This window comes from Oncorhynchus nerka, linkage group LG9a (assembly GCF_034236695.1).
Source record: "Oncorhynchus nerka isolate Pitt River linkage group LG9a, Oner_Uvic_2.0, whole genome shotgun sequence".
NCBI lineage: Eukaryota > Metazoa > Chordata > Actinopteri > Salmoniformes > Salmonidae > Oncorhynchus > Oncorhynchus nerka.
In genome coordinates, this window is record NC_088404.1 from 59,123,540 (window position 1) to 59,141,253 (window position 17,714).

The window sequence follows — 17,714 nt, forward strand, 5'->3', positions numbered from 1 at the left end:
TTGTCCTCTACTTTTTACTACTAGGGAAACCTGTCAGTTACATTTTGTCTACTACTTTTTACTACTAGGGAAACCTGTCAGTTACATTTTGTCTTCTACTTTTTACTACTAGGGAAACCTGTCAAAGAAAGTTAAATGTTCTCTTCTACTTTTTTACGACTAGTGAAACCTGTCAAAGAAGGTTAAATTAAATTTCTCTTACTTTTTACTACTAGGGAAACCAGTCAATTACATTTTGTCTTCTACTGTTTACTACTAGGGAAACCTGTCAAAGAAAGTGAAATGTTCTCTTCTCCTTTTTACTACAAGTAAAACCTGTCAGTTACATTTTGTCTTCTACTTTTTACTACTAGGGAAACCTGTCAAACAAGGTTAAATGTTCTCTTCTACTTTTTTACGACTAGTGAAACCTGTCAAAGAAGGTTAAATTAAATTTCTCTTACTTTTTACTACTAGTGAAACCTGTCAGTTACATTTTGTCTTCTACTTTTTACTACTAGGGAAACCTGTCAGTTACATTTTGTCTTCTACTTTTTACTACTAGTGAAACCTGTCAGTTACATTTTGTCTACTACTTTTTACTACTAGGGAAACCTGTCAGTTACATTTTGTCCTCTACTTTTTACTACTAGGGAAACCTGTCAGTTACATTTTGTCTACTACTTTTTACTACTAGGGAAACCTGTCAGTTACATTTTGTCTTCTACTTTTTACTACTAGGGAAACCTGTCAAAGAAGGTTAAATGTTCTCTTCTACTTTTTACTACTAGGGAAACCTGTCAAAGAAGGTTAAATTAAATTTCTCTTACTTTTTACTACTAGGGAAACCAGTCAGTTACATTTTGTCTTCTACTTTTTACTACTAAAGAAACCTGTCAGTTACATTTTGTCTTATACATTTTCCTACTAAAGAAACCTGTCAGTTACATTTTGTCTTCTACTTTTTACTACGAGTGAAACCGGTCAGGCAGTTACATTTTGTCTTCTACTTTTTACTACTAGGGAAACCTGTCAGTTACATTTTGTCTTCTACTTTTTACTACTAGGGAAACCTGTCAGTTACATTTTGTCTTCTACTTTTTACTACTAGTGAAACCTGTCAGTTACATTTTGTCTTCTACTTTTTACTACTAGGGAAACCTGTCAGTTACATTTTGTCTACTACTTTTTACTACTAGGGAAACCTGTCAAAGAAGGTTAAATGTTCTCTTCTACTTTTTACTACTAGGGAAACCTGTCAGTTACATTTTGTCTTCTACTTTTTACTACTAGTGAAAACTGTCAGTTACATTTTGTCTTCTACTTTTTACTACTAGTGAAACCTGTCAGTTACATTTTGTCTTCTACTTTTTACTACTAGGTGAAACCTGTCAGTTACATTTTGTCTTCTACATTTTTTACTACTTTTTACTACGAGTGAAACCGGTCAGGCAGTTACATTTTGTCTTCTACTTTTTACTACTAGTGAAAACTGTCAGTTACATTTTGTCTTCTACTTTTTACTACTAGTGAAACCTGTCAGTTACATTTTGTCTACTACTTTTTACTACTAGTGAAACCTGTCAGTTACATTTTGTCTACTACTTTTTACTACTAGGGAAACCTGTCAGTTACATTTTGTCTTCTACTTTTTACTACTAGGGAAACCTGTCAGTTACATTTTGTCTTCTACTTTTTACTACTAGGGAAACCTGTCAAAGAAGGTTAAATGTTCTCTTCTACTTTTTACTACTAGGGAAACCTGTCAGTTACATTTTGTCTTCTACTTTTTACTACTAGTGAAACCTGTCAGTTACATTTTGTCTTCTACTTTTTACTACGAGTGAAACCTCAGTTACATTTTGTCTTCTACTTTTTACTACGGTGAAACCGGTCAGGCAGTTACATTTTGTCTTCTACTTTTACTACTAGTGAAACCTGTCAGTTACATTTTGTCTCTACTTTTTACTACTAGGGAAACCTGTCAGTTACATTTTGTCTACTACTTTTTACTACTAGGGAAACCGGTCAGGCAGTTACATTTTGTCTTCTACTTTTTACTACTAGTGAAACCTGTCAGGCAGTTACATTTTGTCTTCTACTTTTTACTACTAGTGAAACCTCAGGCAGTTACATTTTGTCTTCTACTTTTTACTACTAGGGAAACCTGTCAGTTACATTTTGTCTCTACTTTTTACTACTAGGGAAACCTGTCAGTTACATTTTGTCTACTACTTTTTACTACTAGGGAAACCGGTCAGGCAGTTACATTTTGTCTTCTACTTTTTACTACGAGTGAAACCGGTCAGGCAGTTACATTTTGTCTTCTACTTTTTACTACGAGTGAAACCGGTCAGGCAGTTACATTTTGTCTTCTACTTTTTTAGTGAAACCGGTCAGGCAGTTACATTTTGTCTTCTACTTTTTACTACTAGTGAAAACTGTCAGTTACATTTTGTCTACTACTTTTTACTACTAGTGAAACCTGTCAGTTACATTTTGTCTACTACTTTTTACTACTAGGGAAACCTGTCAGTTACATTTTGTCTACTACTTTTTACTACTAGGGAAACCTGTCAGTTACATTTTGTCTTCTACTTTTTACTACTAGGGAAACCTGTCAGTTACATTTTGTCTTCTACTTTTTACTACTAGTGAAACCTGTCAGTTACATTTTGTCTTCTACTTTTTACTACTAGGGAAACCTGTCAAAGAAGGTTAAATGTTCTCTTCTACTTTTTACTACTAGGGAAACCTGTCAGTTACATTTTGTCTTCTACTTTTTACTACTAGTGAAAACTGTCAGTTACATTTTGTCTTCTACTTTTTACTACTAGTGAAACCTGTCAGTTACATTTTGTCTTCTACTTTTTACTACTAGTGAAACCGGTCAGGCAGTTACATTTTGTCTTCTACTTTTTACTACTAGTGAAACCTCAGGCAGTTACATTTTGTCTTCTACTTTTTACTACTAGTGAAACCTGTCAGTTACATTTTGTCTTCTACTTTTTACTACTAGTGAAACCTGTCAGTTACATTTTGTTACACTTTTTTTGTCTACTACTCTTTTACTACTAGGGAAACCTGTCAGTTACATTTTGTCTTCTACTTTTTACTACTAGGAAACCTGTCAGTTACATTTTGTCTTCTACTTTTTACTACTAGGAAACCTGTCAGTTACATTTTGTCTTCTACTTTTTACTACTAGGGAAACCTGTCAGTTACATTTTGTCTTCTACTTTTTACTACTAGTGAAAACTGTCAGTTACATTTTGTCTTCTACTTTTTACTACTAAAGAAACCTGTCAGTTACATTTTGTCTTATACACTACTAAGTGAAACCTGTCAGTTACATTTTGTCTTCTACTTTTTACTACTAGTGAAACCTGTCAGTTACATTTTGTCTTCTACTTTTTACTACTAGGGAAACCTGTCAGTTACATTTTGTCTTCTACTTTTTACTACTAGGGAAACCTGTCAGTTACATTTTGTCTTCTACTTTTTACTACTAGGGAAACCTGTCAGTTACATTTTGTCTTCTACTTTTTACTACTAGGGAAACCTGTCAGTTACATTTTGTCTTCTACTTTTTACTACTAGGGAAACCTGTCAGTTACATTTTGTCTTCTACTTTTTACTACGAGTGAAACCTGTCAGTTACATTTTGTCTACTACTTTTTACTACTAGGGAAACCTGTCAAAGAAGGTTAAATGTTCTCTTCTACTTTTTTACGACTAGGGAAACCTGTCAGTTACTTTTTGTCTACTACTTTTTACTACTAGGGAAACCTGTCAGTTACATTTTGTCCTCTACTTTTTACTACTCGTGAAACCTGTCAGTTACATTTTGTCTTCTACTGTTTACTACTAGGGAAACCTGTCAGTTACATTTTGTCTACTACTTTTTACTACTAGGGAAACCTGTCAGTTACATTTTGTCTACTACTTTTTACTACGAGTGAAACCGGTCAGGCAGTTACATTTTGTCTTCTACTTTTTACTACTAGTGAAAACTGTCAGTTACATTTTGTCTTCTACTTTTTACTACTAGTGAAAACTGTCAGTTACATTTTGTCTTCTACTTTTTACTACTAGGGAAACCTGTCAGTTACATTTTGTCTTCTACTTTTTACTACTAGGGAAACCTGTCAGTTACATTTTGTCTTCTACTTTTTACTACTAGTGAAACCTGTCAGTTACATTTTGTCTTCTACTTTTTACTACTAGTGAAAACTGTCAGTTACATTTTGTCTACTACTTTTTACTACTAGTGAAACCTGTCAGTTACATTTTGTCTACTACTTTTTACTACTAGGGAAACCTGTCAGTTACATTTTGTCTACTACTTTTTACTACTAGGGAAACCTGTCAGTTACATTTTGTCTACTACTTTTTACTACTAGGAAACCTGTCAGTTACATTTTGTCTTCTACTTTTTACTACTAGGAAACCTGTCAGTTACATTTTGTCTTCTACTTTTTACTACTAGTGAAACCTGTCAGTTACATTTTGTCTTCTACTTTTTACTACTAGGGAAACCTGTCAAAGAAGGTTAAATGTTCTCTTCTACTTTTTACTACTAGGGAAACCTGTCAGTTACATTTTGTCTTCTACTTTTTACTACTAGTGAAAACTGTCAGTTACATTTGTCTTCTACTTTTTACTACTAGTGAAACCTGTCAGTTACATTTTGTCTTCTACTTTTTACTACGAGTGAAACCGGTCAGGCAGTTACATTTTGTCTTCTACTTTTTACTACTAGTGAAACCTCAGTCAGTTACATTTTGTCTTCTACTTTTTACTACTAGTGAAACCTGTCAGTTACATTTTGTCTTCTACTTTTTACTACTAGTGAAAACTGTCAGTTACATTTTGTCCTCTACTTTTTACTACTAGGGAAACCTGTCAGTTACATTTTGTCTACTACTTTTTACTACTAGGGAAACCTGTCAGTTACATTTTGTCTTCTACTTTTTACTACTAGTGAAACCTGTCAGTTACATTTTGTCTACTACTTTTTACTACTAGGAAACCTGTCAGTTACATTTTGTCTTACTACTTTTTACTACTAGGGAAACCTGTCAGTTACATTTTTTTGTCTACTACATTTTTTTTACTAGGGAAACCTGTCAGTTACATTTTGTCTTCTACTTTTTACTACTAGGGAAACCTGTCAGTTACATTTTCTCTTCTACTTTTTACTACTAGTGAAACCTGTCAGTTACATTTTGTCTTCTACTTTTTACTACTAGGGAAACCTGTCAAAGAAGGTTAAATGTTCTCTTCTACTTTTTACTACTAGTGAAACCTGTCAGTTACATTTTGTCTTCTACTTTTTTTTTAGTGAAACCTGTCAGTTACATTTTGTCTTCTACTTTTTACTACTAGTGAAACCTGTCAGTTACATTTTGTCTTCTACTTTTTACTACTAGTGAAACCGGTCAGGCAGTTACATTTTGTCTTCTACTTTTTACTACTAGTGAAACTGTCAGGTCAGAAACCTGTCAGTTACATTTTGTCTTCTACTTTTTACTACTAGTGAAAACTGTCAGTTACATTTTGTCTTCTACTTTTTACTACTAGGGAAACCTGTCAGTTACATTTTGTCTCTACTTTTTACTACTAGGGAAACCTGTCAGTTACATTTTGTCTACTACTTTTTACTACTAGGGAAACCTGTCAGTTACATTTTGTCTTCTACTTTTTACTACTAGGAAACCTGTCAGGCAGTTACATTTTGTCTTCTACTTTTTACTACTAGTGAAACCGGTCAGGCAGTTACATTTTGTCTTCTACTTTTACTACTAGGGAAACCTGTCAGTTACATTTTGTCTTCTACTTTTTACTACTAGGGAAACCTGTCAGTTACATTTTGTCTACTACTTTTTACTACTAGGGAAACCGGTCAGGCAGTTACATTTTGTCTTCTACTTTTTACTACGAGTGAAACCGGTCAGGCAGTTACATTTTGTCTTCTACTTTTTACTACTAGTGAAACCTGTCAGTTACATTTTGTCTTCTACTTTTTACTAGGGTGAAACCTGTCAGTTACATTTTGTCTTCTACTTTTTACTACTAGTGAAAACTGTCAGTTACATTTTGGAAACCTGTCAGTTACATTTTGTCTACTACTTTTTACTACTAGTGAAACCTGTCAGTTACATTTTGTCTACTACTTTTTACTACTAGGGAAACCTGTCAGTTACATTTTGTCTACTACTTTTTACTACTAGGGAAACCTGTCAGTTACATTTTGTCTTCTACTTTTTTTACTACTAGGAAACCTGTCAGTTACATTTTCTCTTCTACTTTTTACTACTAGTGAAACCTGTCAGTTACATTTTGTCTTCTACTTTTTACTACTAGGAAACCTGTCAAAGAAGGTTAAATGTTCTCTTCTACTTTTTACTAGGGAAACCTGTCAGTTACATTTTGTCTTCTACTTTTTACTACTAGTGAAACCTGTCAGTTACATTTTGTCTTCTACTTTTTACTACTAGTGAAACCTGTCAGTTACATTTTGTCTTCTACTTTTTACTACGAGTGAAACCGGTCAGGCAGTTACATTTTGTCTTCTACTTTTTACTACTAGTGAAAACTGTCAGTTACATTTTGTCTTCTACTTTTTACTACTAGTGAAAACTGTCAGTTACATTTTGTCTTCTACTTTTTACTACTAGGAAACCTGTCAGTTACATTTTGTCTTCTACTTTTTACTACTAGGGAAACCTGTCAGTTACATTTTGTCTTCTACTTTTACTACTAGTGAAACCTGTCAGTTACATTTTGTCTTCTACTTTTTACTACTAGTGAAAACTGTCAGTTACATTTTGTCTACTACTTTTTACTACTAGTGAAACCTGTCAGTTACATTTTGTCTACTACTTTTTACTACTAGGGAAACCTGTCAGTTACATTTTGTCTACTACTTTTTACTACTAGGGAAACCTGTCAGTTACATTTTGTCTACTACTTTTTACTACTAGGGAAACCTGTCAGTTACATTTTGTCTTCTACTTTTTACTACTAGGGAAACCTGTCAGTTACATTTTCTCTTCTACTTTTTACTACTAGTGAAACCTGTCAGTTACATTTTGTCTTCTACTTTTTACTACTAGGAAACCTGTCAAAGAAGGTTAAATGTTCTCTTCTACTTTTTACTACTAGGGAAACCTGTCAGTTACATTTTGTCTTCTACTTTTTACTACTAGTGAAAACTGTCAGTTACATTTTGTCTTCTACTTTTTACTACTAGTGAAACCTGTCAGTTACATTTTGTCTTCTACTTTTTACTAGTGAAACCGGTCAGGCAGTTACATTTTGTCTTCTACTTTTTTACTACTAGTGAAACCGGTCAGGCAGTTACATTTTGTCTTCTACTTTTTACTACTAGTGAAAACTGTCAGTTACATTTTGTCTTCTACTTTTTACTACTAGTGAAAACTGTCAGTTACATTTTGTCCTCTACTTTTTACTACTAGGGAAACCTGTCAGTTACATTTTGTCTACTACTTTTTACTACTAGGGAAACCTGTCAGTTACATTTTGTCTTCTACTTTTTACTACTAGTGAAACCTGTCAGTTACATTTTGTCTACTACTTTTTACTACTAGGGAAACCTGTCAGTTACATTTTGTCTACTACTTTTTACTACTAGGGAAACCTGTCAGTTACATTTTGTCTACTACTTTTTACTACTAGGGAAACCTGTCAGTTACATTTTGTCTTCTACTTTTTACTACTAGGGAAACCTGTCAGTTACATTTTGTCTTCTACTTTTTACTACTAGTGAAACCTGTCAGTTACATTTTGTCTTCTACTTTTTACTACTAGGGAAACCTGTCAAAGAAGGTTAAATGTTCTCTTCTACTTTTTACTACTAGGGAAACCTGTCAGTTACATTTTGTCTTCTACTTTTTACTACTAGTGAAACCTGTCAGTTACATTTTGTCTTCTACTTTTTACTACGAGTGAAACCGGTCAGGCAGTTACATTTTGTCTTCTACTTTTTACTACGAGTGAAACCGGTCAGGCAGTTACATTTTGTCTTCTACTTTTTACTACTAGTGAAAACTGTCAGTTACATTTTGTCTTCTACTTTTTACTACTAGTGAAAACTGTCAGTTACATTTTGTCTTCTACTTTTTACTACTAGGGAAACCTGTCAGTTACATTTTGTCTACTACTTTTTACTACTAGGGAAACCTGTCAGTTACATTTTGTCTTCTACTTTTTACTACTAGGGAAACCTGTCAAAGAAGGTTAAATGTTCTCTTCTACTTTTTACTACTAGGGAAACCTGTCAGTTACATTTTGTCTTCTACTTTTTACTACTAGTGAAAACTGTCAGTTACATTTTGTCTTCTACTTTTTACTACTAGGGAAACCTGTCAGTTACATTTTGTCTACTACTTTTTACTACTAGGGAAACCGGTCAGGCAGTTACATTTTGTCTTCTACTTTTTACTACTAGGGAAACCTGTCAGTTACATTTTGTCTACTACTTTTTACTACTAGGGAAACCTGTCAGTTACATTTTGTCTACTACTTTTTACTACTAGGGAAACCGGTCAGGCAGTTACATTTTGTCTTCTACTTTTTACTACGAGTGAAACCGGTCAGGCAGTTACATTTTGTCTTCTACTTTTTACTACGAGTGAAACCGGTCAGGCAGTTACATTTTGTCTTCTACTTTTTACTACTAGGGAAACCTGTCAGTTACATTTTGTCTACTACTTTTTACTACTAGGGAAACCTGTCAGTTACATTTTGTCTACTACTTTTTACTACTAGGGAAACCGGTCAGGCAGTTACATTTTGTCTTCTACTTTTTACTACGAGTGAAACCGGTCAGGCAGTTACATTTTGTCTTCTACTTTTTACTACGAGTGAAACCGGTCAGGCAGTTACATTTTGTCTTCTACTTTTTACTACGAGTGAAACCGGTCAGGCAGTTACATTTTGTCTTCTACTTTTTACTACTAGTGAAAACTGTCAGTTACATTTTGTCTTCTACTTTTTACTACTAGTGAAAACTGTCAGTTACATTTTGTCTACTACTTTTTACTACTAGTGAAACCTGTCAGTTACATTTTGTCTACTACTTTTTACTACTAGGGAAACCTGTCAGTTACATTTTGTCTACTACTTTTTACTACTAGGGAAACCTGTCAGTTACATTTTGTCTTCTACTTTTTACTACTAGGGAAACCTGTCAGTTACATTTTGTCTACTACTTTTTACTACTAGGGAAACCTGTCAGTTACATTTTGTCTACTACTTTTTACTACTAGGGAAACCGGTCAGGCAGTTACATTTTGTCTTCTACTTTTTACTACGAGTGAAACCGGTCAGGCAGTTACATTTTGTCTTCTACTTTTTACTACGAGTGAAACCGGTCAGGCAGTTACATTTTGTCTTCTACTTTTTACTACTAGGGAAACCTGTCAGTTACATTTTGTCTACTACTTTTTACTACTAGGGAAACCTGTCAGTTACATTTTGTCTACTACTTTTTACTACTAGGGAAACCGGTCAGGCAGTTACATTTTGTCTTCTACTTTTTACTACGAGTGAAACCGGTCAGGCAGTTACATTTTGTCTTCTACTTTTTACTACTAGTGAAACCGGTGTCAGTTACATTTTGTCTTCTACTTTTTACTACTAGTGAAAACTGTCAGTTACATTTTGTCTTCTACTTTTTACTACTAGTGAAAACTGTCAGTTACATTTTGTCCTCTACTTTTTACTACTAGGGAAACCTGTCAGTTACATTTTGTCTACTACTTTTTACTACTAGGGAAACCTGTCAGTTACATTTTGTCTTCTACTTTTTACTACTAGGGAAACCTGTCAAAGAAGGTTAAATGTTCTCTTCTACTTTTTACTACTAGGGAAACCTGTCAGTTACATTTTGTCTTCTACTTTTTACTACTAGTGAAAACTGTCAGTTACATTTTGTCTTCTACTTTTTACTACTAGGGAAACCTGTCAGTTACATTTTGTCTACTACTTTTTACTACTAGGGAAACCGGTCAGGCAGTTACATTTTGTCTTCTACTTTTTACTACGAGTGAAACCGGTCAGGCAGTTACATTTTGTCTTCTACTTTTTACTACTAGGGAAACCTGTCAGTTACATTTTGTCTACTACTTTTTACTACTAGGGAAACCTGTCAGTTACATTTTGTCTACTACTTTTTACTACTAGGGAAACCGGTCAGGCAGTTACATTTTGTCTTCTACTTTTTACTACGAGTGAAACCGGTCAGGCAGTTACATTTTGTCTTCTACTTTTTACTACGAGTGAAACCGGTCAGGCAGTTACATTTTGTCTTCTACTTTTTACTACGAGTGAAACCGGTCAGGCAGTTACATTTTGTCTTCTACTTTTTACTACTAGTGAAAACTGTCAGTTACATTTTGTCTACTACTTTTTACTACTAGTGAAACCTGTCAGTTACATTTTGTCTACTACTTTTTACTACTAGGGAAACCTGTCAAAGAAGGTTAAATGTTCTCTTCTACTTTTTTACGACTAGTGAAACCTGTCAAAGAAGGTTAAATTAAATTTCTCTTACTTTTTACTACTAGGGAAACCAGTCAGTTACATTTTGTCTTATACATTTTCATACTAAAGAAACCTGTCAGTTACATTTTATCTTCTACATTTTACTACTTGTGAAACCTGTCAGTTAAATGTTCTTTACTACTAGTGAAACCTGTCAGACAGTTACGTTTTCTCTTCTACTTTGTACAACTAGGGAAACCTGTCAGTTAAATGTTCTTTACTACTAGTGAAACCTGTCAGACAGTTACGTTTTCTCTTCTACTTTTTTACGACTAGTGAAACCTGTCAAAGAAGGTTAAATTAATTTTCTCTTTTACTTTTTACTACTAGTGAAACCTGTAAGTTACATTTTGTCTACTACTTTTTACTACTAGTGAAAACTGTCGTTACATTTTGTCTTCTACTCTTTACTACTAGGGAAACCTGTCAGTTACATTTTGTCTTCTACTTTTTACTACTAGGGACACCTGTCAGTTAAATGTCTTTACTACTAGGGAAACCTGTCAGTTCAATGTTCTCTTCTACTTTTTACTACTAGGGACACCTGTTAGTTTTGTCTCCTTTTTACGACTAGTGAAACTTGTGAAAGAAGGTTAAATTCATTTTATTTTTTACTTTTTACTACTAGGGAAACCTGTTACATTTTGTCTTCTACTTTTTACTAAGCATTTCACTGTAAGGTTGTATTTGTATACCTGTTGTATTCAGCATTTCACTGTACGTTTGGATTTGTATACCTGTTGTATACTGCATTTCACTGCAATGTTGTATTTGTATACCTGTTGTATTTGTATACCTGTTGTATTCAGCATTTCACTGCAATGTTGTATTTGTATACCTGTTGTATACTGCATTTGACTGCAATGTTGTATTTGTATACCTGTTGTATACTGCATTTGACTGCAATGTTGTATTTGTATATCTGTTGTATACTGCATTTGACTGCAATGTTGTATTTGTATACCTGTTGTATACTGCATTTGACTGCAATGTTGTATTTGTATACCTGTTGTATACTGCATTTGACTGCAATGTTGTATTTGTATACCTGTTGTATACTGCATTTGACTGCAAGGTTGTATTCTGCATTTGACTGCAAGGTTGTATTTGTATACCTGTTGTATTCTGCATTTCACTGCAAGGTTGTATTTGTATACCTGTTGTATTCTGCATTTCACTGCAAGGTTGTAATTGTATACCTGTGGTATTCTGCATTTCACTGCAAGGTTGTATTCTGCATTTCACTGCAAGGTTGTATTTGTATACCTGTTGTATTCGGCATTTCACTGCAAGGTAGTATTTGTATACCTGTTGTATTTGTATACCTGTAGTATTCAGCATTTCACTGTAAGGTTGGATTTGTATACCTGTTGTATTTGTTTACCTGTTGTATACTGCATTTCACTGCTATGTTGTATTTGTATACCTGTTGTATTCTGCATTTCACTGCAAGGTTGTATTTGTATGCCTGTTGTATTCGGCATTTCACTGCAAGGTTGTATTTGTATACCTGTTGTATTCGGCATTTCACTGCAAGGTTGTATTCTGCATTTCACTACAATGTTGTATTTGTATACCTGTTGTATTCTGCATTTCACTGCAATGTTGTATTTGTATACCTGTTGTATTCTGCATTTCACTGCAAGGTTGTATTTGTATGCCTGTTGTATTCGGCATTTCACTGCAAGGTTGTATTCTGCATTTCACTACAATGTTGTATTTGTATACCTGTTGTATTCTGCATTTCACTGCAATGTTGTATTTGTATACCTGTTGTATTCTGCATTTCACTGCAAGGTTGTATTTGTATGCCTGTTGTATTCTGCATTTCACTGCAAGGTTGTATTTGTATGCCTGTTGTATTCGGCATTTCACTGCAAGGTTGTATTTGTATACCTGTTGTATTCTGCATTTCACTGCAAGGTTGTATTTGTATACCTGTTGTATTCTGCATTTCACTGCAAGGTTGTATTTGTATACCTGTTGTATTCGGGCATTTCACTGCAAGGTTGTATTTGTATACCTGTTGTTTTCGGCATTTCACTGTAAAGTTGTATTTGTATACCTGTTGTATTTGGCGCATGTGACGAGTAACATTTGATTAGATTACTATGTATAGCTTTAAGACTATAAATGACCAAGCACACAGTTTCTACCTCTGCTTTTGAGAGGAGCTGGCGCCTTTCAGCTAAGCTAAATATATGCTAACTTCAATCTCCAAACTGCACGCAGAGAAATAAAAATACACAATTCTCTCAGTATCCCTTAACAAAGAACAGGCCTACCCTGTACTCTTTGGGTGCATCGCGAATGGCACCCTATTTCTTACATAGTGCACTACTTTTAAGCAGGGCACATAGGGCTCCTTTTCAAAGTAGTGCACTATATAGGGAATAGGGTGCCATTTGAGACAGACTTTGTTACAGAACGAACTGTAAGAGGCATTTCCATGTAAAAGGACCAATGAAAAATTAAGGCATGTATACATTTTTAAACCATATTCCATCCTAACAATGTGGAATAAGCAAAGGCTTTGCATTCTGGTCAAACCAATGGAAAAGGAATCTAAACGCAATCATGTTGAAGTAATTTCAACACTTATATTTCATTTTGGATAAATGATTTTTCTTCTGTAAGAAGAAAAAAAACAGAAACATTGCCCTGTGCCTTGTAATTCCGTTACCAAAAACCCACATATATATTTAAGATATTTTCTAATTTCTCTCCCTCATGAGGGAGGATAATGAATCTTCACAGAAGTAACAAGTAAAGGTTGACCTACCAATTAGTTAGTGTTTTTGCTGACATCAAGTTTATGAATTATTAAGTGATTAAAACTCGTAATTCTGTTACCAGAATTACAGTTGCCAGTTGCACTGGAAATTGTGGGACCTTATATAGACAGGTATGCCTTTCCAAATCATGTCCAATCAATTAAATTTACCACCGGTGGACTCAAGTTGTAGAACCATCTCACGGATTGTGAATGGAAACGGGGATTCACCTGAGCTCAACCCTTTTTTACTTGGAATAAAACATGTTTTCTTTGTTATTATGGGGTACTGTGTGTAGATTGAGGATTTTTATTTAACCCATTTTAGAATAATGCTGCAATGTAACAAAGGGGTCTGAATACTTTCCGAATACACTGTATCTACGTCAATTACCTCGTACACTTGCACATAGTCGGTACTGGTACCCCATGTATAGCCATGGTATTATTATTTTTCTCTGTTGTTGGTAAGTAATTATTTCACTGATAGTCGTTGTTGTTTACGAAGCATGTGAAAAATACATTTTGATTTGCATGTCATAGCTGACACCCATTCTTTCTGCAGACATCTTTTGAATCTTATTTCGAAGCAGATATTTAACAGTTTTGAAAAAATGTGGTCACATGAAAACTGAGGACGATTTTACCGTAATTCTGTTGCCACACTGCATCTGCACAGTTCATCCAGTAAATGTGTTTCTGTGAAATGTTCTGGTTAAATTGTTCAATTGTGCATAGTTCATTGCTTTGCTAAACTTTGAAATCAATGGTTTTTGTTTAGCATAGATTTGAAAGTGAAAAATCTGACAACGTGGAATTGCCCTTTTAGAATGTCCGTAGAGCCCCAGTCAATCCCACCATTGTCCTTCATTACAGCCCCCGATGGAGGAGGGAGGTCGCAAGAGACACTCATCCAGCGGAGACTGTCGCCGCCGCCACAGCCAAACTGGCTTCGGCACCGTTCGCCCAGGGCCCCACCAAGGAGGATGCCAAAATCAGCAGCCAGAGCCAGAACCAGCGCCCGCAGCCCAAACCTCGGCAACCGCATCAGACGCCCAGCCACCAAAGTAACCCCAGACAACCCTCAGCCACTTGGATCAACTCAACGTCATTGAATATTTTCTGCGCCGCGAGAATGACTTTCTGACGAACAGCTTGTGATTGAATAAATCAAGGCTCTTCCATTTTGATTTATTTAGTTTGAAACACCCAGCGTTTTGACTTATTAGAGACGAAACTGAATGACTATTGGAGGAGTGGATGAAGTATTTTATTTTGCAATCCTTGGCATATTTTCTCCCCGTGGTTACAATGTTTGACATGGTTTCTGAGGACGTTTGATGGCAACTGCGAACCTTGTGATTCCTTTCTGTTGATGGACCCTCTTTCCACTTGACACCATCTAGTTGGTGGATTAGAAATTGATGCGTTGAAAAATACATATTTAACTTGTTTTGTGAGAGAGAAATGGAGAGAGAAAAAATAGATTTCAAAACACCAAACCAAATGATTAAAAAAATGACTTGTACCAGTCCCTCAGTATGAACAAGATTGAAAGTTGCCTTATTTTTATGTTTTTCCTGCTTTACTTGTGCCCGCCACCGTAATGTCGATTGTACAGCATTGACAATTGCAAATATGCAACATTGGTCACCACCTACAGTAGTGGCCACTCAGTGACTCCCTGCCTGCCAAACAGTTTTGAACGCAACCTGCTGAATGTGTCATCAAGCCCCACCCCTCAGTGTGTTTGCAATTTGTGGTTCTTTGCTGAAACGCTTTGCTGGGGGGCGCAGCCACTCCTGACATCCCCCCAAATCTATCCATCCATCAATCACCATTGAGGCTACAGGACTGGAATCACAGATCCAGATTACTTGAAAAAAAAAAAAAAAAGCGGGAAGGTTTATCAGTAGATCTGGTGTGCTGCGGTGGTTGCTTTGGGGAGATGTGCGGCGGGTTATGTTCTGCTTCCCAGGGCTAAACAAGGCAGGGTTTCAGTCTACAGCTTAGCATGGCCTATAACATTGCATCTCACCAGCGCTTCCACACACACACCCCTCGTATGTTTTTTCTCCAGAGGCTCTACTCTGTTCATCTGGAGGAGTACAACCAATGGACAGACTGTCTCCCTTCTGACCCCTGAACCCAACCCACCTGTTCTATTCCCATGAACATCTGACTACATACAGTCAGATAAACTAATAATAATCTGGTGTGGATAACATCTTCATCCGACAGGACTGATGATATCAAATAGATGAGTGATTAATTTTTTCTTCACCACTGTGAATTGGACAGAAGATAACTTTCACCTCCAGGTGACTTGTTTTATTGTTTATAGAACAGTTTATATATTAGACTTGCATGTGTACATACTTCTTTATCATCTTTTAAATGGTCTGAAATGAGGCTTTTTTAAATTTGCTGTGTTTCTAGCTATGCTATGGGTATATGGTCCTCTTTAGTTCAATATCAATTGGCATAAATAACAGAACTGTTCCTTCTGCTGGAGGTTGAGAAGGGATTCATATTCACAGGTGGTTCCGCTGTCAAAATTTAAAACAAACATGACATTGGCCATTCTATTTTCATTAACTGTCATTGTTGAAAGAGTTTTTACGAGAATTAACTTTCTTTTTAGCTTTTTTCCGCCCTGTCTTGTAGGTTTAACTCAAGGGAACTGTGAGTCAATTGAGTGTGCTTGTATGATTGATTGAATCACTCAAATTGTTTACTCGAGGAATAAAGACATAACTTTCCGAATGCACCCCCAGTGAATGTCCCCTCACTCGTCCTAGACCAGGATAGAGGGGACAGGTAAGATCTGTCCTTTGGGGTCCAGTCTAATCGTTAGCACAGTGCATCAGGCCCTGTGGGTGGAACCGTTGGTGCTCCAATGAACTCAGCAGGACACCAGACATGGCACCCCCTAGTGTCAGATGGGCTGGCGAGAAAGAGGGGAAGGGAGGACGTAACCCACTTTGGGTTTGTCAATATTCAGAGGTTATGAATGGCTATGATGTCTGGGGACTGAAAGAAAGGGCAAAATTCCATAAAGCCAAATAAATGAAAGTAGCTGTATATGAACCATAGATTTTTTTTTATAGTTCATTACCATTACAATATCCTAGGCTTGTCATGAGGGGGAATAAAATAATAAAAACAAATGTAAAATACTTGAATAAGATCTTGTATTATAGCATTTAATATCCATAATATCTGCTTTGTAGGCTGTGATTTGCTATTGGTGTTATTTGTAGTAATTGTGCTGTTCCTTATATATATAAAAAATATATATATATAAAAAAAAACATTAAATGGACAAAAAAAACTTAAACACCAACTCTGTCATCGTCCTGTTATTTACTTGTCTGTTCCCTGTAGGGTATTCCAGAAAGCAGTTTCATTGAGTTAACAAGCTAATTTTGATAAACTGACACTGTTTTTCTGTCAGATTTTTTTTTTTTTTTTTAAAGCTACATTTGTATATTGCTGGTTGTTGTCAACTCACTGGGTATGTTTGAGCAGTAATGCTAACAGCCGACTGCAGAAGAAAGTCTACGAGTGATTTCGGGGGAGGTGCATCTGCAACAGCTGAAAGTTGGACACTGTTGTGGTTTACCTACAGCAAGGCTCCAACCCCCATACCACACATTTACAAACGTACAGTTATGACTATAACTACTGTTCCCTGAAGGAGAGAAACTAGGTACAATACAGTTACGGGGAGCTTGCGTGCTAGCGCCCTCTACTGAAGAACATTAGAATCACGCCTGACAAGGCCAATGAACACTGTGCCTAACTGTAAGCCCCACCTTCCACAGGCAATAAACTAGAGGCACGGATCCATTCTTTCAATTCAGTACCGCTCTTCACCAAGCCCAGAACTGGGCAGCACGTGGCCGAAGAGGTGTACCTCATTTCCCTCCTTCAGGGAATAGTAGTTATAGTTATAACTACGTTCCCTTTGTCAACTTTGTGCAACACAGCTATGGGGATAGCCCCAAGCCAACATCGAATGAAATGGCCCACGGACGACCACCCAGAGTTCCAAGCCAACCTGTGGTATTTGGGTATTGCGCAACCCCTGGTCCACTCAATGTACATGCATAACACTCATACCAGACACAAGGCATCTAACCTCCGCTGTTCCTCAGAAGCAAACTGAGGCGAAAAGGGTAGAGCTAGAGACCTGTAGGACATAGTCATGACTTAGTCTGCGTTAGGACACATCACCTTAGATTCGCCACGGGTAACTTCCTACAATAGGGGTGAACGGATATCGCGTAGAGATCTCCCAACATGTTTAGTCAAGACCAAAGCCACGAGCAGTGCAATCTTGTAGGAGAGGATCCACAGTGTCTGTTGCAGTGTCTATTGATTCAAATGG

General features: G+C 36.0%; 1 protein-coding gene across 1 annotated transcript in view; it reads left to right on the top strand.

The window, feature by feature from the left end:
• Positions 1-16,661, top strand: part of LOC115134664 (la-related protein 1-like) — a 124,773-nt gene extending 108,112 nt beyond the window's left edge. The window contains 2 exon segments of the mRNA XM_065022734.1: positions 14,198-14,277; positions 14,279-16,661. Of these exon segments, the coding sequence (XP_064878806.1) occupies positions 14,198-14,277; positions 14,279-14,468 (270 nt within the window). The 3' untranslated portion in view covers positions 14,469-16,661.
• Positions 16,662-17,714: the final 1,053 nt, after the last annotated feature.